General features: G+C 39.3%; 1 protein-coding gene across 4 annotated transcripts in view; it reads left to right on the top strand.

Annotated features, from left to right (window-relative positions):
* sntg1 (syntrophin, gamma 1) overlaps nucleotides 1-24,042 on the top strand; it is a 142,387-nt gene that overhangs the window by 63,252 nt on the left and 55,093 nt on the right. For all 4 annotated transcript variants that reach the window (XM_007905899.2, XM_042346846.1, XM_042346845.1 and 1 more), the window contains exons 2-4: nucleotides 12,916-12,970; nucleotides 18,206-18,340; nucleotides 23,629-23,685. In XM_007905899.2, coding sequence (XP_007904090.1) covers nucleotides 12,944-12,970; nucleotides 18,206-18,340; nucleotides 23,629-23,685 — 219 coding nt within the window. In that variant the 5' untranslated portion in view covers nucleotides 12,916-12,943. The remainder of the gene's footprint in view (nucleotides 1-12,915; nucleotides 12,971-18,205; nucleotides 18,341-23,628; nucleotides 23,686-24,042) is intronic.

The raw sequence follows: 24,042 nt of genomic DNA on the forward strand, positions 1-24,042 counted from the left end.
ACCTTTACAGGTGTCATTAGCTATTGTAATATTGCATAATCATCAGTAATCCTTTTCATCAGTTGTAAAGTATCAATGTAAAGTTAGAGGCACATGGAATTCCCTCAGCATACATGGATGCAATTGGTTAACCCAAACCCATATATTTTGCACACAAGTTGTTAACCCAATCTGCGAATTGCAATACAACACAGTTTACATTTATTTAGCGCCTTTCACATCATGAGGGTGAATTAGTCCTAATATTAAAGATATTTGTAAAATTGTATTTGAATTATTTATCAGTACAAAGTAAATAATTAGCACTTGGCCAACAGCGTTAATGTGCAACATTGAGCCCAGAAATAAGCACTCTATTCCTATGTACAGATGTCATGATCTGTCTTTGTTTACTGACTGTTTTTGTAGTGTCTTCTTACTTTTTAAAAACTCCATTAAATTATATTAAAAAAATCCTTGCATTTGATATAGCGCTTTTCACATCTTTGAGTCATCTCAAAGCGCTTCACAGAATGTACTGTAAAGTGAATTGCCTGTATTTTTGTGGGCGAAACGGAGCAGCCAAATTGCACACAGCAGTGTCCCACAAACAGTCGTGGATGGAGTGACCAAATTATTATTGTTTTTTTTCTCTTGAGCAATTATTATCAGGCATGTGGAGTAAGGAAGCTTGCCCAAGGTATCGCCCTGCCACAAATTGAACCGAGGTTCTCGCTTGTGAGGCGAGTGCTCTAACCACTGAGCTATAGGACTCCAGAGTGAATACCCCAATGTTCTGAGTTGAATAGGTTGGGTAGGGTTTATGAAAGGGCATATTGCACAATGCAAAGGGAATAGGCATGGTGAGTCAAAAGGTCTTTCCTCATTCCACCCCTTCAACGGTTCTGTGCCTCAAACCATATTCCTCCCCTTGTGTACATTCACACCAAAATCACATTAAGTATGATTAGTTGTGGCCCAATTCAGTGAGATCTCACTTTGAATGCAGGTCCACTGTGGAACTTTACTATACCAGCAGCACTGTACACCTGACTTCTTGTGTTAAAAAATGTCTGACGCTCTATATGCAGGAAGCATTTCTAATGCCACTTCCCCAAGGAAGTAACATCAGCAGCACTTCTCCAATGAAATAAAATCAGTGGTACTTCTGTGCAAAATACACAAGAAGTGATGTTAACGACAACTGACTACCCGGAAGCCAGACATTTTTTCAGGTTTATTATAACATGGTGCCTGAGACATTAGGCTGTCCTGCATTTACTCTCTTTCAAATCAAAAATATGTCCCTTAAAGCAATTGTACCACAAGGCTTGACTACAAATGATGGTTACAAAATATAATTGCATCAACAATTGAAGGAAGGACTGACACTAAAACATTTAACATTCTGTTCCCAGAAAAGCATTTGTTAGTCCAAATAAAATGCTATTGATTTAAGCCTGACCTAGGAAACAACTCATTAACCCTAAGATTGATACAGTCTACAAGACTTCCATCTGCTTCTATAGTTTAAAGTCATGCACCTTGACGATGAAAAACACCATTGCGGTAAAAAAGCAGAAATAGGTTATTATTACAAATAGCAATCCAATAAAACAAATACAACACAATTTCAGATAAAAATCAAATATTTTCTGATCCCGGAATTTACATTTTCCTTTTATTTTCTCTTCGTCCCTTCTTGCTTTTGATTTCAACTTACTAGTGGTCATGTTTCCAACCTCCTTGTAATAGTTATAATAATGATAATTTTTATATTTGAAATTGTGCCTTTCACAATGGAAGGACTTCAAAAAGCACTTCACATGTTATATTACAAAGTGTAATGACTGTATTTTGTAGGTGAACACAGTAGACTTTTTCACATGCTTTAACCTTTTTTCACTAACCTTTCTATTTTTCATTTATTCTTTCATTCAGTTTGGAAACTGGGAGCATCATTTTTATTAGTTCAGAAATGCCCTCAATTTAATGCATGTCGGCAGTACTTAAAGGCTTAAACTGTGGACCTATCTTTTATCAAGTGCAGACTGCAATATCTCAACTGATCCTGACTGCAGCACTGGAAAGCATACTCCCAGCAATCAGATAGGATTCACGAAAGGGAATCTTTAATCAACTGAAAACATCCAAAGTTTCTTTTATATGTTCCAATTAATTTTGGTCACAGTAATCAAGCATCATTTTCACTTGCACTGTCCCTGGAGGCTGAACAACATCGATTAGATTGAATTCAACTCTCTATGGGAAAACTGATCTGCTTTGAACCAAATGGTTACATTCACTCTGCACCAGGCTATAAGTCTCACTATTTTGCGTCATTCTCCTTTTACTTGTATAGAGGTACAGAAATACCAACACTGCCTTGATGTGTTGTGATAAAATCCTTACAGTTATTGCTGGGGTGATGGTCAGATGCAGTGAATTAATTGACCTTGGCAAAAGAGAGCTTGGTGAATAGATATGGTGTTGTGAGTATGCAATGGGATTTTCTCATTATAAAACCAAGTTCACTGCATTTACTGACAGGTGTAGAATAAGATGTGATTGTCTGCCAAGGTTGCTAAGCATATTTGCAAATAATAATAATAAACCTTGCATTTGAAGTCTCAATTTGGAGCCTCGCTCACCCTACCTTTGCGACCTCCTAACCCCGTGCCAATCTGCCTGCTCCCTAAGCTCAGGGAGCTCCAGCCTGCTTCATGTCCCCCACCTTGCCAGGCCCACCATTGGTGGGCAGGACTTCAACCACTTTACCCCCACCCTCTGGAACTCCATCCTGCAGTCCCTCCGCTTTGTCCCCTTCCTTGCCTCCTTCAAGACCCCTCTCAAGACCCTCCTCTTCGACCGTGCTTTCGATCACCCTGCTTTCCCCACCATCTTCCACCCTCCCCAATCCCGACACCCAGCTCGGATCCAAAACATTGACTGTCCAGGGCCTTGGGATGTACTCCCGACATGAAAAGCATTGTACAAATGTAATTTTTGTTGTTGTTGTTGATATAGCGCCTTATCACAATACGTTTTCCACCATTGTAAAACTTGTGAATTACCCAATCAGTTCCACCCAGGCACTTATTTGAGGTAAATTACTGTCTCTCTGTATTTCAATTGTGCAATTATTAACAAATATCTATTTATATGTAATAAAAAGGAAAATACTTTTGTTCCTGTAGGCCTCGTTACAGACTAAGTGGTCTTACTCCCATATGGGTCGAAAACACAAATGGACTAAAAATCAACCTAGGTCTAGATCTACTTAAATTTTTATATTTAAGTAGATCTATACGTGGAGTCCTGTAGCTCAGTGGTTAGAGCACTCGCTTTGCAAGCGAGAGACCTGAGTTCAATTCCAGGCAGGGCGAAATCTTGGGCAAGTTTCCTTATTCCACACGCCTAATAATAATCCCTCCAAAACCCAAAACAATAATAATAATAAAAAAATTGGTCATTTTCAATCTACGACTGTTTGTGTGGGACATTGCTGTGCGCAATTGGCTGCCGCGTTCGCCCACAAATATACAGTCAATTCACTTTACAGTGTGTTCTGTGAAGCGCTTTGGGACGTCCTCCCAACGTGAAAAGCGCTATATCAAATGCAAGGATTATTATTATTATTATATTGACATAGCATTTCAAAGTGTCCACAAATTGAAGACTTTCCTCTTCAACTGTGCCTATGGTCACCTTCCCTTTCTTCCCAACTCAGCATCAAACTGTGCCATTGTTCAGCGATCTAAGATGCTACCTGTGTGAAGGGCCCTGTATAAATAAATGTAAGTTGTTGCTGGCGATAAATTGTTGAATTCAGTATCAACTTTGCAGCTGTCGTCAGGAGTTCTTGTGGAGTCCTATAGCTTAATGGTTAGAGCACTTGCATCGTAAGCAAGAAGAACTGGGTTCGATTCCCAGGAAGGGCGAAATGTTGGGCTCCACATTCCTCTGTTTACCTAGCAGTAAGTAGGAACCCGGTTATTAGTCGATTGGCAGATTGCTTTTCTGGGAGAATAATCTCTTCAAAACACAAAATAATTAAAAAATAATAATAATTTGGTCACTGAATCCACGACTGTTTGTGGGACACAGCTGTGCACAATTGGCTACTGCATTTCATCCACAAAATACACAGTAAATTCACTTTAGAGTATATTATACGAAGGGCTTTGAGACGTCTCGAAGACATGATTAGGTGCTATATCAAATGCAAGGATTATTATTATTCTTAAAAGAACTGAATTTATATACATATTGAAACACGAAACCATTAAAAGAACAAATATTACCAGCATTATATGCCTATAGCAATGTTTTATATGATGAATTATAAATTAATTTGGCATTTGAAAGCCAATTACTGGTTGAAAATGTGATAATTGTTTTTAAAGTATATAGTTAAACACATGGATTGTATCATGTAGAGTTCACAGATATCTGAAAATCATACATATCTTCTCTCATCATGATCTTATATGAATGGCTGAGCCCTGATGTCACAACACAATTTAATAAATAACTAAAGGGTCAGATGAGGCTTTTGAGTTTTATCATCAGACCCAGAAATCCAATCATTTGTGAATCATTAAGAGTAACAGGTCAGATTATCACTGATTATTACAATATGAATCTATTCCCATATCTAGACTGCAAAATATTGGGCCTGGAATCATAATCACTATCTAGGCTACCTAACCCACCCGAGACTATTTCAGAATGCTGCACCAAAAGGCACTTCACCTTTATTGCTCTGTTATTCAAGATTATTGCTTCTTTCATGGTTGTCAAGCCAATGGGTGGAATATGACCCAAACCAGAGTATCAAATATAGAATTTTTTTCCAAAGACAGTTTTGCAACACTAATAATCTATATTGAGATTAAGATTTGTTCTGATTATAAGCACAAAATGTAAAGCCTGCATTTCTGATTAGTTGTAATGATAATTTCATGATGCTACTGCTTGGAAATCTGATTACTGTCATTATATTTGAGTGGGTTCAACAAAGGTCAATTAAATTGTTGGCTGGAATAGGTCAGACAATATTAATCAGCGCCTTGGAATGTCCTCCCAATGTGAAAGGCGCTTTACAAATGTAATTTGGTTGTTGTTGTAATTTACAAGGAGAGATGGGAATAATATTTCAATACAATTCATGCTCATTTAGCGCCTTTCACGGCAGGAGGATGTTTCAAGTTGCTTGACAAAGCTGGCTGGGCATCCAAGCTGGGATGGGAGTCAAGGATGGTGGGGAAGGAAAAATGATCAAAAGCACGATCAATGAGGTATGTTTTGAAATAGGCTTTGAATGAGGGGAAGGATCGAGCGAATGTGGAAACGGCAGTAGAGAAGTCTCAGGGTAGATTGTATTGAAGTATTCACAATCTTAAAGTGTATAGATAGACTGGATTCTAACAAATTGTTTAGCGTATCACAAAATCAACAAGGGGCCATAGACTCAAACAGACGGTTCAGACTAAATTATTTTACCCAGAGAGTTGTAAATATTTAATAGTGCAGGGAGATTGTGTCAGTAAATTCAAGAGGAATTTGATAGCTATTTGATGAAGAAATAGATTGAGGGCATAAGAGAGAATAGTGAAGGGTTATTGTTGGTTTAATTTAAGAATGGTCAGCCTGACAACAATGGTCTTTTCTGGTCCTCTACATTATAATGTTCTGATGAAACAGCATAAATAAAACACATTCCAAAATGCCATCAGGGACAACTTCAGTGTTTTTGACGTTAGTGCAGATTTGCAGACAATGAGGAAGTAGAGTACATCTAATGAAGGTTTTATTACTTGGTTAAACTGCAACAGCAGGAAATAAGTTGTACTTGAAGTTCTTACGAACTTTAAATGCAATATGTCTTTAAAAATATATATCTTAAAAGTCTTATAATATATGTGTAAAATTGCTGGTCACTGCGATACCTTATAAGGCTTTACTATGTCACCTACATCATTAGTCAACATGTCACACGTTGGAGAGAGATGGTGGGGCTTGATGGGTGGGGGAGTAGGGGGAACCTAATGCCTTATAAGGTAGTCTAAGCCATCATCATGCGCCTAATTGCCTGTAGCTCAGAGTCCTGTAGCTCAGTGGTTAGAGCACTCGCTTTGCAAGCGAGAGACCTGAGTTCAATTCCAGGCAGGGCTAAACCTTGGGCAAGTTTCCTTACTCCATAATAATCCCTCCAAAAACCAAAAACAATAATAAAATCGGTCATTTTCAATCTACGACTGTTTGTGGGACATTGCTGTGCGCAATTGGCTGCCGCGTTCGCCCACAAATATACAGTCAATTCACTTTACAGTGTGTTCTGTGCAGCGCTTTGGGACGTCCTCCCGAAGTGAAAAGCGCTATATCAAATGCAAGGATTATTAAACATTATAAACGGGGCAAAGACAAAGTCAGGCCGATAGGCTGGGCCGATAGAAAAGTGCGGCTGCAATTATTCTATGGAAATAATAAATCTGCTACAAATGAAGTTTCTGGCCCCCGGACCTCCTGGCTGTTTACCTGCCGTCACTGTGGGCGGGAAAACGCGAAGGACCTGCGAGAGACCAGGCAGCGATCAAAGGCAAGGAGCGGATCTGGAAGGAACGACCCCCAACACAACTTTGGGCAGAGCAGCTCCAGACGCACGTGCGCGGTGCAGCGGAAGTGGGAAATGGGCTTCACTCCACTCAGAGGCCCTGCTGTTGTGATTGTCTGTGTGAGTGTCTGTGTGTCTCTCTGTGTGTCTGTGTGAGTGTCTGTGTGTCTCTCCATGTGTCTGTGTGAGTGTCATCATGTGAGTGTCTCTCTGGGTCTCTGAGTGTATGAGTCTGTGTGCGATGCTGGGCCACGAGAGGCAGGGGTTGATGAGCTTCTGTAGCCCCGCATTCAGGACACTGGTCCTGAGTGTCTGATTTTGGTGGATCTCCAGGCCCTTCCGGCCTGTAGTGGTTTCCCCCACCCCAAATGGCCCGCCCAGTTTTTGTTAAAGAAGAAATTCATAAACATATTTTGCAACAATCTAACATGTGCTTTTTCCTCATGTTTACTTTTTATCAATAAAGTGAAAAAATGCACGTTGGCAGTAAAATGTACCTCGATAGCACCAATCAATTCCCTGCAATTTTCTGCAAAGTTTCAAATTTCCCCACGATTTTTTGCAAATATTTCCACAATTTCCTATTTTAAGATGCAATGGAAGCATAATTTCTTTAGTATTTGCCGAATCAATATAATAATCATTATAATAATAATAATCCTTGCATTTGATATAGTGCCATATTATGTCTTCAAGACGTCTCAAAGCGCTCTATAGAATATACTGTAAAGTGAATTGACTATATTTTGTGGGTGAAACATGGCAGCCAATTGTGCACAGAAGTATCCCACAAACGTGGTGGATTGAAGTGATCAAATTTGGGTTTTTTTTTGAAGAAATTATTACCCCCGGAAAAGCAATCCGCCTATCGACTAACAGTTGGTTCCTACTTACTGCTAGGTAAACAGAGGCATGCGGAGTAAGCAAACTTGCCCAACATTTCACGCTGCTGGGAATCGAGCACAGATCTCTCGCTTGTGAAACGAGAGCTCTAACCACTGAGCTACAGGCTCCAACATAACGCAACAAAAAACGGAAGTACTCTCTTTGTTAAATAAATTTAGTGGGCGCTTTCACTGAAAGAAGCCAAGTCATCAACAACCTGAATCAGAACATTCCTTTTTTTATTATCTGAGAAAAATACATTAGCATTTTAAGGCAATAGACAATAGTAAAATTTTTATTTTAACCTACGATAAAAAATTTAACCAGTGTCTGAAAAATCGGTTCCCTTTTGAGTCCAAAAATACAAAATGTTCTTCAGAGTGTGTTACAAATAAAAACATTCTATTTCCAACGTTAGTTATCACTGTGTGCTACACTGTTGTGTTTTAGAAAATCTTTATTTTGTTAAAATTATAATGAAAATCATTTCATTGAAAGTTTAAAAGAAAAATAATGTGAGGTACAACTTGCGCGGCGTAAAAGGTGCTATACAAATGTAATCTTGTTGTTGTTGTTTTGAGTTTTAAGTGTGCGCTAGATATCTTAAAACTTGTTATCAGGCAAATATATGGCATTTTTTAATGTGGGAAATAAAATATTAAGATTGTGAATTATTTTAGTATTTCATTAGAAATAATAAATGGTAATACTTCTGTGCCAAATATTATAACAACTGAATTGTGTTAATATGTTTCATTGTAATTCCTTTTATGGGTTCTGATATCCTTAATTGTGCCTATTGGCAAGAAGAAAGAAAATGGAACTACAGCAATGTAATTTGGAGCAAAGCTTTCACTTGTGAGAAGTTTCCTCAACTTTGTAACTTGTTTACATTAGGGGCTGAGGCCCCCTCCTTCCCGGTCTTAGGATCACCCGTAACGACCTTCCTCTTCAACCGTCTCTATGTCTACATCATTACGCTTCACAGTAAGATCGATTGAAGCACTTTCAGAGAGCTTGACAATGTGATAAAGTGCTATTCCAAAATGCAAGGATTGTTATTATATTATTTGTAATGGAGCTCTCTACCAGAAGGAAGCGTCACGCATTATTTAATGTGACGATGATGACGGATTTAAAAAGGCAATGGTTACAGCCCCACCCCAAATATTATTCACCAAATAAAAGCTTCATTTGTCATCTGGGTCATTGCTGCTTGTGAAAATGTATTTGTGAAGATTAGCTGCTGCTTTTGCTAATATAAGTCACTATGTGTCAAAGTCACTCATTGTTCAGAGGAACTTTGATATATTTTTGCTCTCAAATTACCGCCCCATCTCTGACCTCCACTTCCTTTCCAAGGTCTTGAACGAGTCGTTGCTTCCCAGCTTCGCTCATTCCTATCCTGCCATATGAACCCCTCCAATTGGATTTCCATGCTGCGCACAGCACAGAAACAGCCCCGGTCAAAGTGACAAATGACATTCTGTTCATTTGTGACCAGGGCTCCCTCTGTCTACTCTTCCTCCTTCACACTCTGCTGCCTTTGATGCCAAAGACTCCCAAGGCGCTGGACAGTCAGGGATTTGGACTCAAGCAGGGATTTGGGATCAGGAGGTGTGGAGGGAAGAGAGGGTAGGAGGGTGTCCAAAGGCACGATCGAAGAGGAGGGATTTGAGACTTGCCTTGAAGGAGGTAAGTGGGGGAGCGAAGGGATTGTGGAATGGAGATCCAAAGGGTGAGGCAGGGAGGCTGAAGGCTCGACTGTCAATGGTGGGGTGGGCCGGGGAACGTGGAGCCTGCTGAGCGGAAGGAGCGGACAGGTTGATATGATGGTAGCAGGTCAAGTTACAGTTACTGGAATGTATTCCCATTTGAGTGATTCAGATTCCGCATTATGGAATTGTATTTCAAATCCTGCATTTTAGACCCTCGTAAATTGGTGAGATCAGCAGCAAAACGTAAAATGATATATTGTGATTTGCTGTCATTATTATGTCTGGTTGACTTGCTAATGGTACAAATACAGATACTTACTTTACTGCCACCAGATTTTAATTTACATTGAAACATTATCTAATCTGTTGGTGTGAATGTGAGTTACTGCTGCACTTCATTGAACAGTTAATGTGGCCTTCTGTTTCTGAAATCAAAATGAAAGGTTTGCTTCCAACTCATTGCTATGATAATTAGAACAGATTATGTACTCATCCCACTGGAGCAGATGCAGCTACCATTAATGTCAAGGTTGCTGCTGTATTTTAGAACACTGAAGGGCTCAAGGTCAAAATAAAATATCTGCTACCACATAAAACATAAGTAACAAGCAGCTGTTTCATGCTGTAAACCAGATACAAGTCTTCACAAAACCTTTGCAGTAATTAGATACTGATTGGATTGAAAACATTCTCTCTACCCAGTCCAGTTTACTGCAATGCACTGGCCCCTAGCATCCCCACTGGCAGGATCTCTCAATGCTAAACTAACAGCTTTTCCATTAATTTGCTTTATGCATTTAACAAAATGAACAGAGTTCTGTAGAATGGAATGCATTCGTTTGGTAATTGAATCCGTACAGTGTATTTCTAGACTAGGTGATGACATGGCTAATGACACCGATGGAATTCATATTTAGCATTTTTCAAACCCAACCTAAAGATTGCACCCTGCTGCATCAACGGTTTTAATTATTGATGCCTGGAGTTGGAGCTGGAAGAGTTAAAAGTGAAATGAGAGTTGTTAAATTGTTAGCAGAGAATCATCAGTGTATTGGAGGCAGTAACTAATGTTAATTGGTGTTTCTGTCTTGTTGGATGGATGTGAAATCAGAGACCAACAGTTGAATGATATTAACTGAGATAGAGAAACAGCCAGATCTCCCTCTCATCCCTAATACAGTGCTGGTTAGACTGCAGAACTGGACAGCTAATCCTGTGATTTGGTCAGGCTGACATACAAGTAAGGCTGCTTTCCTACGGATGTCAACCCAGTAGCAGTTTCCTGTAACGTTCACGAATATCAAGCTTTAGCTCAGAAGTGTTTGTGTAAGATAAGTAATTATTGCATTTGATATAGCAAGTTATCACATCGAAAATTTACAAAGCCCTTTACACAATGGGTTACTTTGAAGTGCAGTGACTGTTCTCATATTTTGTGACTATGATGTTTTCCAGTACCATCTTTACACTGAGTCCCACAGTGCATTTGAAAATTAGCTCAGCAAGATTTTTGTGTTGTTTATTGAAACTGCTGAATGTGTTTCAGGTATAGTTCATGGTATACAGTAGAGTGCAGTGGATATTGTTGCTCGGGTAACATAATATCTAATGCATCAGTTTCCGTTATATTCTCAAGCAAAATCAATTATAAAAGGATTTATATTTAATGGATATGCTTGAACAAAGAACAAAGGTTCAACAATGTGCCATTGGGCCAAATGCATATTATTATGCGTTCATAAAAAGTATGCAGGTCATCAAGCAATCTGTAGAGCACATATTCAGGCTCCCTGGCATAAAAGCACTTTAGATAGTTTTCTGATGCTAAAAACGCACATTTACTGCTATGTCATTAACATTGCACAAACCAACAATCCTCCAGATTAATTGTTAATTCATTCTTTGGTTGTTTGTCTTGCTAGCACAATATACTATCACCTTTGTCTACAAAAAAGTGGTACAATACTTGATAGTAATTTCTTACGAACTTCTTTGATGTATTTCAACATGATAGCCCTCCCATCACACTCCTAGTTAGCTGTGTGAAGCACTTTCAGACGTCCTCCTAATGTGAAAGGTGCTGTATAAATGTGAAATTGTTATTGCTGTTGATAAAGTGCTCTACAATACAATTTCTCCCTCCATTTTGAGCTCCTTTGCAATCTCCATAGGGTTGTACGATATTAACCAGCTTTATTACATCTTTTATTCTCTTAGTTTCTGAAATCTTTTGTCATTTGAGGTGCTCTTGATTCTGTGGGTTCTACTGCCATGGTTTGTCTTGTGTCTATTGTATAGTACAAATGATTTTTCTTTATAAATGCAATACTTGCATACATTTATTAACCTGTTTCTTCAGAATAATACTTACGTAATAATGCAATCCAATTAGTTGCATTGAGCAAATGGGACAAGTTGGAGTGACTTCTCAATGCATCAGTATGGAATATGCACTTGTTATTCATTGTAAATGTCGTGATGTGATTTTAAAAAAAAGCTCTTGAAAAATATTGACTAAAGTCCAATGGTAATAAAACCTCTTCTGAGTGTCATTTCTAATGTCGTTTGGATGAGACATTATAACTGAGGTTCAGTTTGCTTGTTCAGGTGGATGTTAAATATCCCATGGCAAAAAGAGACAGGAGTTTATCCTGGTGTCCTGACCAATAATCCCTCAAATAAAGGTGATTCAGCTCCTGGCTATTTCTGGGAAAATTGACATGCGCAAATTGGTTGCTGCATTTGCCCACAAAACACACAGTCACTCTACTTTAAACTATATCTGTTAAAGACTTTGCGTCATCCTCCCAACTTGAAAGGCAAACGGAGACACTGGACTCATTTTTTTAAAAAAAGCAACTTGTTGCTGTGATGGGAGTACAGTACGATGGGAGTTCTGGAAGGATCCAAAATTCAGCGCCTTGGGACGTCCTCCTGACGTGAAAGGCGCTTTATTAATGGAATCTTGTTGTTGTTGTTGTTGTTGTTGATGAGATCAAATGGGCTGAAGGGCACTGTTTGTGTTTGCCTAAAGTTCGCAGTCACTATTTTTCACAGTAAAATCTCATAAAGTGCTTTCAGATTTCTCGACAATGTGATATGGTGCTATATCAAATGTAAGAATCATATTAAGGATTATATTAGAATCTTGGGACCTTGTGAACGCTATCGCTTTGTGGCCCTTTTCCTGGCATAAATTAACACTGTGCAGAGGTTTGAAAGATCACAAACTGGTCGCGAATAGTAATTGCTTAAAACTCCCATTGCTTTCACTGACAACTATATGTTTAAACAATATCTTCTGTGATGGATTTAGAAGTTTGAATGAAACAGAACAATTAATCCTCACCATATGAAAAGTAAATATTTTTCTTTTCTCGTGGAGTCGGTCACATCTGCATTTCTTCTAGCAAACTGTGATGTCTGGACGGCTGTTGTCTTATGCAATAAGATTGATAGGAAATTCCGGTGCTTAATCCCTCCCTGGGAGATCAAAGCATCTCAAAATGTATTTTCAGAACTCTTTTTCTATCACTTGAAGCGAGTTTCTGTGATCATTATACTTTGCATACCAGCATGTTGGTGCATCCAATAAGAATATGTGCAAACATCCTTACTTCATTGGCAATATTCATTAATTATGCATATCTTCTTCATTATAACTGAATTAAATGTACTCTGGTGAGTCTGATTCCTTTCCCTTTTGTCTGTTTGCAGGCCAGCGTTCCTCTCTGTGCCATAGCACATGGATTTCAGGACTGCGTCTGAGGAGGTATGTTCTACTCTATTGTGCACCTCCGTTCAACACCTCTCCACAACAACAGCCATAATTTTAAATTTATGTATCGCCTTTCATCTTGGAAGGGCTTCTTAAAGTGCTTCACAGTACTAAAATCTGTAAATGAAAGGATGCACAGTAAGTGCTTTGGATACTTTTGCTTTTCTTAGGGTAGATTTCTGCTCAACCAAACGTATCCTCCTGCACAATAAAATTCGCTGATCCCAGTGAGTATATTTGGAATGCAAGAAGGCAGCAAAATGATACACTGCTCCAGGCAACATAGCTTCTTGAAGATCAGTGGGAGGGATAAAAGCATTGAAGTAAACAGCCCTTCACAGTGAACCTTTATAACAGATAAAGCAATGTGTTGAAAAGTCTAGTATCACATTTGTAAAGCCCATAACATTTTATGTTTGACCTAACCGAATGCATTGTGATAGCGAGCTGCATTGACCAAGTTTGATCCTTGGTCTGTGTTGAGGCAGCAGTTCTTAGACCAGTAAAACTAGTCGTAGTTTCCTTAGGGCTAGGAAAGGTCCTGCTCGTGAACACTGGCTGCTTGAAGGCCTATGTGAGTGGATATCAGCGGCCTAATAGTTCTCCTGCTCTCAGGTTGTAAGGCGATGATTTGTCTTAAAATTAAGATCGTGGAGCATTGTGAAACATTCTTAAATCACTCTGAATTTGGAATCCAATTCTTTTTAAAACTTTGCAAAACCGACTGAACAGATTGAACAGATTTTTAAAAAATGTTCTACAATTATGCACGACAGAGGACCCAGGTTATATATGGGCCTGTGGTGTACTGAATGTATAGTGCAGGGGTTGGGGAGGAGCAGGTTGGGGACTTATCCATACTGTATTCTGTGAAGTTGTATTCAAATGCTATAATACAGGTCATTCCACTTTACAGTATATCCTGTAAAGAGCTTCGAGACTTCCTCCTGACTTGAAAGGTGCTATATCAAATGAAAGGACTATTGTGTGACAGTTTTTAAATTGCTCTTAAAACCCCTGCAACTATTGCAAAAGCTAAAACTGCATCGCAGTTGCCCCATTATCTGGCTGAGATCAGAATGGAAAAAAAGTTTTGTAAGAAATAAGATGCCTAATTTTCTGGCAAACAAACGTTTTATTTATGTATTTGCATGTCAAGGAATATAAATTCACAGAAGCACTATTAGAAAACACAGAAATAAGTTTGAAAGAGTTACAAAAAGAAAGGGAACCAAACAGATCCATTCTGGTATATCATATCAGTTGTTAAAGCTGATGGCAAAGCCCTTCATCCTTTATTAAGTTTGATGAAAAATAATTTAAAATCACATTTATTGTCTAATACTCTTCTATCATATCAATCTTTTTTAAAAATTGCATTATCAAGTTTGCACATGAAAGAAGATAAGATTACAGAGGCCATCACTTTTGAAAATACAGATATAATTGGAGCATTTCACTGAAAATTTACATTTTGGTTGTAGGAAGAAATTAATTTCGATTTCCATTATCACAGGTTTAACTTTATTAATGTATCACAATGGGCCTACGCCCTGGAAATCAGAGATTGCCAAACCTTCGCAGTAAAAGAAATAGAATTTAGCTTTCGAATTTGTACTCTTTTCAAGCTGAAATCTGAAGCAATTTGATTACGATTAATGTTGTAAAATATTTCAAGTATGGAATACGCACAGTAATATTGTCAAATTCAAGCATTATTATTGTTATATAATCCTAAGACTTAAATGAATATTGCAAGCAAACAGATTGGATATGGATTATACAAGTTTTCTCATTTTTTCTTCTGTATTACTTTTTAAGGTACCATTCCCTTATTAAGTACTTTGACAATTTGTAAACTTGGGGCATTCTCGGTTCTGTTCATTATGATTAGCATATTGATATATGTTTTATATTTTGGGGTGACAAAATGCATTGTATAATGCAACAATTATTGATTCATTGTTAATTCTATCCCAGTTGATGTCTGACTCACTGAGCACATTAACCATCTTTTATCAAAGTTAAGCTAAGTGGCTATTGAGCTGACCCACTCAAGCCTTTTGAACCGGCCACTTGCAAATAGCAGCATTGTAGTGCTAGGTCATTCACCAGTGTAATTCAACTTTTAAATTGTCACCAGTGATATTTATTACTTCACATGTTGTACTTTTCAAACATTCTTGACCTGAAGCAGAGGCTGATTTTCCACAAGACCCTCTTTGGAAGGAGTGAGTAGTGTAATTTTGTTTAGGATTGTTCAGCCATTTTGCCTCCGCTCTCTGGAACTCCATCCTGGAATCCCTCTCCCTTACCTAATCTGTCCCACCTTCAAAACCCATTTTAAGAGCTGGCTTTTTGACTGTGATTTGGATTACTTCCCCCTCCACCAGACGCCTCTCCATCTCCCAGGCAGCTGTGAGATGTCTTCCTGATGTGAAAAGTATTATATGAATGTAAGTTGATATTTAGCATTGTCTGCGGGAATACATGGTTTTACTTCTACTTGCAAAATTGCAGTAGCTATGAAACTGCATAAGCAGAAAGCCAGTTGCTACAGCAAAAATTTGTTTGATCAGATACTTTTCTGTAGATGCAAACCACTGATTTAATTATTCAATACAGATGTAAGCAATACTGATGCTTCTTCAATGTATTAAATGTGCATTCACTATATTTTTTAGAGAGACTATGCCATCTGTCAAATTACTTTGAATTCTTAAAAATATTAAATGATAGCAAGCAAAGCTATGCTCCAGAGCTATCCCTGACAGATTAGTTTGGCATATTTTTTAAAGGAACACATAATAGGGAGCAATTCCCCCTGGGCTAGATTTACTCTATTTATGTAGCATTTTAGAGGATTCAGAATTGGGCAAATTGTTAAACATAGCCATAATTTTGAAGCTAGTTTTCTGAAAGTTCATTTCAAAGATCCCATGACACGAGTCATAAAGAGAAGGGAGTTTTTCCTGGTGTCCTTGTCAACAATCCTCCAGATAAAAATAAATTGTTACTTACTTCCTGCCCACAAAGTATACAGTCTTATTACAGAAAAGATAAAGTGTTGTAAAATGCTTTGAGGTGCCCTCCGGATGCATACTACATTATATCAAATGCAAGGATTATTATTATTAATAATTAATGTTTAATAAGAATGATGAGCATCCAGGGAGCAGGGAGTGTATGCTGGATGGTGTATTTGAAGTTTGAGAATAACTAAGGAGGAAAGTTAAGTGGAGTATTGACTTCAATAGTATCAGTAAAATAAAAACAAGGAAGGTTGCAACAGAGAGAAAGATGAGGGACAGAGGATTTATCAGACAACAATCTTTTCTTTTGTATCATAATCAGAAATGTGAGAGCGATATTCTGGAAGCACTTCCTCTTTAAGATTTCAATCTATTTGTCCTTTACAGAAAATCAAGTGTTGATGAGGGGTAAATAAGTATACGGCTAATGGCTAACTTAGCAAGGGTTAAACACTTATAACAGGATTATGCTGAATCAGTTGAGATTGCTGCTAGCCTTTTAAGAAAGTAGCTGCTAAAAATCAGGAATATGTAAAGTTCTCTCCTCTTTGGTGCTAAAGGTGTTCGAGCCTTCATATTCCGTGCTAACAATTGAATATTATTTCTCTGAATAACTGGGAGACGCACATAAATTTATCTGGTTAAATTTTATGTATTCATTATAAACATTTCAGGACATTTTTTTAAAAAAACATTCTAACAATATGAATAGATGGATCATTATTTAAGGTGGGTTCTTTTTTCTCTCGCAATTTGGAGGAGCAAAATAAAATTATCCCTGTCAAAGTTCCTGAGTTACATGGCCAGAGTGCCTGCAGTACTTTTGAAGCAGAGGCAGTTGTAATCTCAGAGAGTTTTCAAGCGGTTGCATTTGGTACCAGAAGGTACCGTTGTTAGCTGTTACATGTATAATGCCGAAGTTCTGAGTTGTCTGTCTGTCTGTCTGTCTGTCTGTCTGTCTGTCTGTCTGTCTGTCTGTCTGTCTGTCTGTCTGTCTGTCTGTCTGTCTGTCTGTCTGTCTGTCTGTCTGACAGTGTATCTGACAGATACAGCTAGTAGTTGATAAAAGTAACTGGGGAAGTAATACCACTCCAAAAATACCACATAAAAGAATCTTTATTTTTCTTACCAGATTTCTTAATAAAGTATATTACAAAGAACGACATAAGGAATAATATTAGAATCCCTATTAAATCATCAGCAAAAGAGTGGATTAGGCTCGATGATCAGTGGAGAGGGTTTACAGCATAGAAAGAATTGGCACAGGCTCTCACTGCAAGATGTTCATTCAATCACACTGCACTGCCTTACTCTTCAAACCTCTATTTTTTACAACAGGTGAAATAATGTAAGGTATTTATTTACTTATTGCACCACTGTCACCAACTGGTTAGTGACAAACTAGAGAAATGCCTGGCCCATTGCAATATTGTGACCAAATGTAACGTGTCGCGAGGTCATTAAATGAATGAAGCGTTCTGAGACGCCATCTGGCGTGGAGGGCGCTATATAAATCGAAGTTGTTGTTGTTGAAATTTGCTCTATCGATCCTTACAAATATAACACCCTACCTGCTCAGTGAGTGAATTGCTCCCAAAGTTTAGATGAAGAGGGCTGGTCAACCCATTGGATCTCATCCTTCCTCAAGTGTCAGTCTGGCTCAGAAGCAGCACTCTCATCTCTGAGTCAGAAGGTTGTGTGTTCAAGCCGCATGTCAGGACTTGGAATTACTGTATCAAGCTGTCCTTCAGATGAGGTATTACAGCACCTGCTTGAGGTCCCGTCTACCTTTTCCTGTGAAGTTTAAAATGACAAATATCCTATGAAGTTGATGCTGGGTTGCCTGAAAGTAAATAAAATTATTGAAAAAAGCAGAGGAAGCTGAAATAATCTCAACATACCCTAGTGCCTAATAATAAATTTGATCTTCCACTCTAGATATTGTGACACCTTTTCCAGACAGTTATTTCATCTGTTGAGCACTATCTTCGCTTTAAAAGTTCAGAAAGCAGTCAGTATCCTAAACCAGTTGCCTCGGCAGCAGTATTTTGCAGCACAGTGTTATTTTGCCCTCTTTGCTCGAATATGTCACAAAGACACATATTTTTGCATTGGCTTCAGAAATTAAGAGTTCACTGAGTCGTTATTAATTCTATAAACAGCTTTTCATTTCACTCTGTTCTTTTTTCCTCCGAAGACAAAGACAGGAATTTGTTTGCTACAGGATGGAACTCAGGAGCCTTTTGAAGTGCGACTGCACTTAGCAAAGGATATTTTAACAATTCAGGAGCAAGACGTTATCTGTGTGTCGAGTGAACCTTTCTATTCCAGTGTAAGTATGATATTTATTCTCTCAAGAATATTTGAATTTCAACATGCATGTTATTTAGCATGAAAAAACTCCAGGTATTGACTAAAAAGTAACCATATTTTGTGCATTTACATCACTTCTTCACTGGAGATTTGTTGTGAAATATAAGACAGTATTTTTTTGGAATAATGGCCCAAATAGCTTGTGGTTCAGTTTGTCTTACGCCTTGTTTCACTGGTTAACATGTTGCTTCAGTCAGCAGGTGTGACAACATAAAATGCACTGGTGGGATTCACATGCATAACACTCATAAATGGCCTCAAGACTCAATGATAATCCAAGAAGTAAAGCACAGCAGCATGTGTGAAATTGATAGCAGGTGACCATGAGTGAAGGCTGGCATCTATTTACACAGCCAAGTTATATCACATGAGAGGTACACAATAAAGGTTTGGCTCCTCGTTTCTGAATATCCACCAAACTATATTTCAAGAGAGAACTTGATGCACGCGTGAGAGAGAAGGGAATAGAGGGGTACATGTGAGGAGATTAGTTGGGGTGGGGACTTGTGTGAAATATAAACACCAGCACAGACAGGTTGGGCTGGATGGCCTGTTTCCTTGCTACATCACTCGATGTAACGCTCTACTGTATAACTTGATTATAGCATCAAGCTGTTTCTTATATATGTCCAGCATCCCAGCTCTTGCACCCTTATTGGCAACACCTCCTAGCTGTTGACTAATCTCTGCATATCTCTATCCCGTTTAGGATCTCTGTGTCTCTGTAACATCCCCTCTGATTTGTTTATGACATAACTGGATAACTGGATTTTAATATAAGTGTTGCAAAATGTGTTTAGTTGATTACTGAACTTTACGCAACAGTAATCCCAGTTTCTTTTGCAACAACAACAACAAAATTATATTTATATAGTGCCTTTCACGTCAGGAGGACGTCCCAAGGCTGGAATGCATTGCAATAATGATCTATCATACTTGACTGTTTGCTGACCATTTGAAAGCTGAAAAGGAGGGTCTTGAGATGTGCCTTGGCAGAAGTAAGGGAGGGAGCAAGACGAGGGCATTGTGGGATGGAGTTCTAAAGGCTAGGGGCAGAGAGGCTGAAAGCCCGGCCATCAATGGTAGGGTGGGTCAGGCAGGAGACATTGAGTGGACCGGAGCCTGCAAATACGATGGAAAGAAGTGAGTTAAATCATTCAGGAGGTGATTGCATACAGCATTGAAGACATGAATTGGATAAATACATAATTCACCAGTAGCAGTAACAGCAGGACAGCTGCATGTGTTATAGCCGAACCTAAACCAATCTCAGCATGTTTTCCCGAATTATATCCAGATGTATTTATTCCTTGTTTGTATCAATCTGCTAAATATTTCATGCATTGTAATGAAATTAGGCTAAAGTAGTGGGAACAAACATCTGTTTAGTCCATGGAAATACAGTGGGAAGAGAGTATATGACCTTGTAGTGATACAGAATTAATTGAATCTCGGGTTCTGCTGGTGGTGAAGACCTTTCTCTGCTGAAGACCTTTCTTTTCAACTGCGCCTTTGGTCACCTTCCCACCCCTCCCCCTGGCTCGGTCCCGGGATCCTAAACTGTAAAGCGCTCTGAGACGCCGTCCGGCGTGGAGGGCGCTATATAAATCCAAGTTATTGTTGTTGGTGGTGGTGAGGAGGGGTTTGGCAACAGACATATATGTCCTTCCCTATATCTTGGAAGATATAATCCAAACATTAATTTTTATTAACCATTTCCTTTACTGGAAATAAAACTGATCTATATATTTATTCATCGGTTTTGTTTATATTGAAGGAAAGGGGTAAAAAACATTCCATATTGAAATGGTGATCTTTATATTGCAGTTCTGAAATTCGCATTCTCCAAAAGATCAATTGAAAAACTGAAGCTCCATTGTTTTTTCTCTTCGAACTTCCTCTCCAGTTTTCTCCCCGATTGCCTTCCCTTTTGCAGGGAAAGCCCATGCAGGCATTTAATTCCATAGATGCTGGTACCTCTCCTCTCTTCTACCTGGTTATGTTGGCTGGCATTAACTGTCCATGTGCTATCACAAGTCAACCAAACTCTGCTCTCATCTGCACATGAGAATTTCCTGAAGGACTCATAAGCTATTGATCAGAAGGCCTAAATTCCACTAAATTTACAAGATTAAATTGGTCTCAAGAGAAAATGACTAAGGTGACATGGAGTTTCAAGCCTCTGAAATGGGTATACCTTTACACTCTCGATAGCAGTGTTTGCAGTGACTAAAAGCTGAGAGGAAGCCCAGAAAGCAAAGCTGTATTGTGCACATGTTAACAGGCATCTGAGTTTCAGTGCTTGGTACACAATTTCATCCTTACTGTCCTCCCTTCAAAGATCAAGCCTTTTTTTTAAAAAAATGAATCCAGTGTCCTAGCCTCAAGCACTCTTCCTGGAAACAGTTCCAGTTGTTTGCTTTCTCTTGAGGAATTTTTTTTTTTCTGGTACCTGTCCTAAAATTGCTGTTTGCAACTCTACAACAGTAAAATTACATTTATAGAGCACCTTTCACGTTGGGAGAACGTCCCAAAGTGCTGAACAGTCAGGTGTCGGGGCCCGAGTATGGGGGAGGGATGGTGTAGGGGTGAGGGAAGGCAGAGAGGTGGGAGGGCGATCAAAGGCATGATCGAAGAGAAGGGTCTTGAGACCGGTCTTAAAGGAGGCAAGGGAGGAAGCGAGGCAAAGGGACCGTGGGATGGAGTTCCAGAGTGTGGGGGCAGAGAGGCTGAAAGCCTGGCCACCGATGGTAGAGCTGGTTGGGCGGGAAACGGAGCAGACCGGAGCCCGCTGAACGGAGGGAGCGGGCAGGTTGGTAGGGAGTCAGCAGGTCAGAGAGGTAGCAGGGGGCAAGGCCATGGATGGCCTTGAAAGTGAGAATGAGGATCTTGAACTCGATCCTCTGGGGGATGAGGAGGCAGTGGAGTCGGGTGAGGGTAGGAGTCATGGAGCCTGGTGCGTGAGAGTACACAAACTGCAGAGTTTTGGGTGATTTGCAGTCTGTGAAGGGAAGAGTTGGGAAGGCCGATGAGGAGGGAGTTTCCGTAATCGAGCCTTGATGTGACAAATGCGTGGGTGAGGGTTTCGGCAGCCTGAGAGGTGAGGCAGTGGCGAAGTCTGGCAATGTTGCGGAGGTTGTGGTAGACAGTGCTGGTCATGGCGCGGATGTGGGGGAGAAAGGACAGTTCAGGGTCAAACAAGACACCCAGTTTCCTGACTGGCTTAGTGAGGTTGAGTGTGCAGCCGTGGAGCCTTACCTCTAAACCTGTGTTCGCTTGTTCTAATGTCTTGGTGCATCCTAAAATATTGTTCTGAGGGTCACTCCACTGGTGCATGACACGCAGAGTCCTTGTCTGACATAGACATGGCGCTGTTTATGCCTTCAGCTCCCCTCTTGACTCTCTTCCCCCTCCTTGCTCCCTCCCTTCCCTCCCCTCACCCTGACCATTTACCCCCTGCTCGGGTCATGACCCAACTGTGCAGTGCCTTGGGACGTCCTCCTGACGTGAAAGGCGCTTTATAAATGGAATCTTGTTGTTGTTGTTGTGTTTGTTGTCTTCACTTTTATAATCACTGGGTGCGAGAGGTTGAGTTCACCCGTCACCAGAGATGTTGAGATAAGATGTTTAAGATCAGTTCAAACAGAAGAACCTTGTAGCTGAGCTGAAAATCATTAGCACAACTACTGGTCTCAGTGATCAGTGGTACATGATGAAAAGACAGCATCAATGGAAATGCATCATTTATTGATCTCATTAGAACTAAGGCCCACCCAGCCAGATGTTAAAGATGTTGAACAGACACATAGAATGAAAGTAGGGATGAATATTGAACTGGAACTAATCCCATAGAGGGCAGAATGTAAGTTATGAAGATATAGAAGGGAGGGGTCACCTTCTGGCAGGTCTCACTTCCCTGTTGCCTTCATCTCAAGACATGGCTGGACCACCTCCAAGTTTATTTGACTCTGATTCGGATTAATCAATGAACACGATGTGTTGAGAGAAAAGGAGTAATTTGACAACCAGCAGGTGAAACAACACATTGCAGTGGCACTGCTTTGCCTCCTGAGTCAGAGCAGAGATCCTCACATTTCAAACAACTGCATACTCTTCCTCAGGGATCAGTTACTTTCCTGACTTGATGCATATATGTTTCTATTCTGCACTATCACTACACTTACAGCCATTCCCGCATAGCTGTAGCATCTGCGCTGCCTGTGTCGGAAGGAAGCACGTAGGTGAGAGAGAACAGAAGAGAGACCACAAGAAAAGGAAGCAGAGAGTATGAAAGAGAGCTCAATATAGTATAATTTACATTCATATAGAACATTTCACCTCTGTAGGATGTCTCAAAGAGCTTAAAACTGATGGCTGTTTCATGACCAGGCAATAAAAATCTTTTGGTGCCAACCAGTATATGACTGGTTCCTTCTTTCTGCAAATCACCTGGGTTAAGATGTGGTATCACATTTAAACAGCTGTAATCATACCATTCAATACAGGAGACAGACTCGATTTACTGCTCGAGATGACTAAATTACTGATGGAGTTATAGTATTTCCCCATCCTTAAAGACAATGACACACACCAATTTGAACTCTGTATTTGCCAACCACAGATGAGCAGTCTAATATAATACAATACAAACTTATATTTATATAGCACCTTTCACATCAGGAGGATGTTCCAAAGCACAGGAAATACACTAACATTAGGAAAATAATGCTAAATTTGGCTCAAATAGAAGATGGCTGAATGTGTGTTGGAGAATTTGACAGGTCTGTGCATGACTCCTGAGCTCTATGTGAGAAGAGCTTCTTTTCTCACATTTTGGCACAATTGGACCATTTCAAATTAAATGCTTCTGTCCTAAAAGAGGCATCAGCTTTGGGCTGATACTGGCCTGACCATTATTTCACCTGGGAGTGTTGCAGCCAGCAGGGATGATTTGTTTATATCTCTTCAGCTTGACTAGTTTGAAGGTCAGGTGAATGTGGTATGAGGACTATGTTGCCTTGATCGCTTGTATTCTGCTTTTTATGATTTGCTGAAAGTAAGCAAAATATTGCTTTAATAACAAGCAGATGGACTTTTACAGCTTTGAACAGCTTTTATTCTTTTCACCAAAGAACTCATGCTGGATGTTACAACTGATATTTCGAGTAATGCAAGAATTGTTCACTTATTGAACCTGTGTGTTTACAATAATTGGATTATGAATAAAGTGTTATGCTTATTCTGCAGGAAAGAACAGTGACAATCAGACGACAAACAATTGGTGGATTTGGTCTAAGTATAAAGGTGCTCAATACTTTTGACTGTATATTGTTGGTACATTTTTGAAGCTCAATGGAAAACTACAATGGGGGTGAAATTGTGGAATTCATAGTCAAGAAAAGAAGTGTGATAAGAGGTCAAAAACAAAACACTGGCCTCAAAATGGTCTTTTCGTGAATCAAATCATGATTCTTTTTTTCAAGCAGATTTGGTCGTGAATTCCTATCAATTTCAATTACATTTTGGAAGTACATGTTGCTTCCAGTTGACAATACCACACTTTCAACCCATAAGATTACGCAAAGCATGTTTTTAATGAAGGAAAGAAAGGTGTTGTATCTGAATTTTGAACAGTTTTGGAAGCACATGGCTTCTTTGCAT

The sequence above is a fragment of the Callorhinchus milii genome, unplaced genomic scaffold (genome assembly GCF_018977255.1).
Source record: "Callorhinchus milii isolate IMCB2004 unplaced genomic scaffold, IMCB_Cmil_1.0 Scaffold2, whole genome shotgun sequence".
Classification (NCBI taxonomy): domain Eukaryota; kingdom Metazoa; phylum Chordata; class Chondrichthyes; order Chimaeriformes; family Callorhinchidae; genus Callorhinchus; species Callorhinchus milii.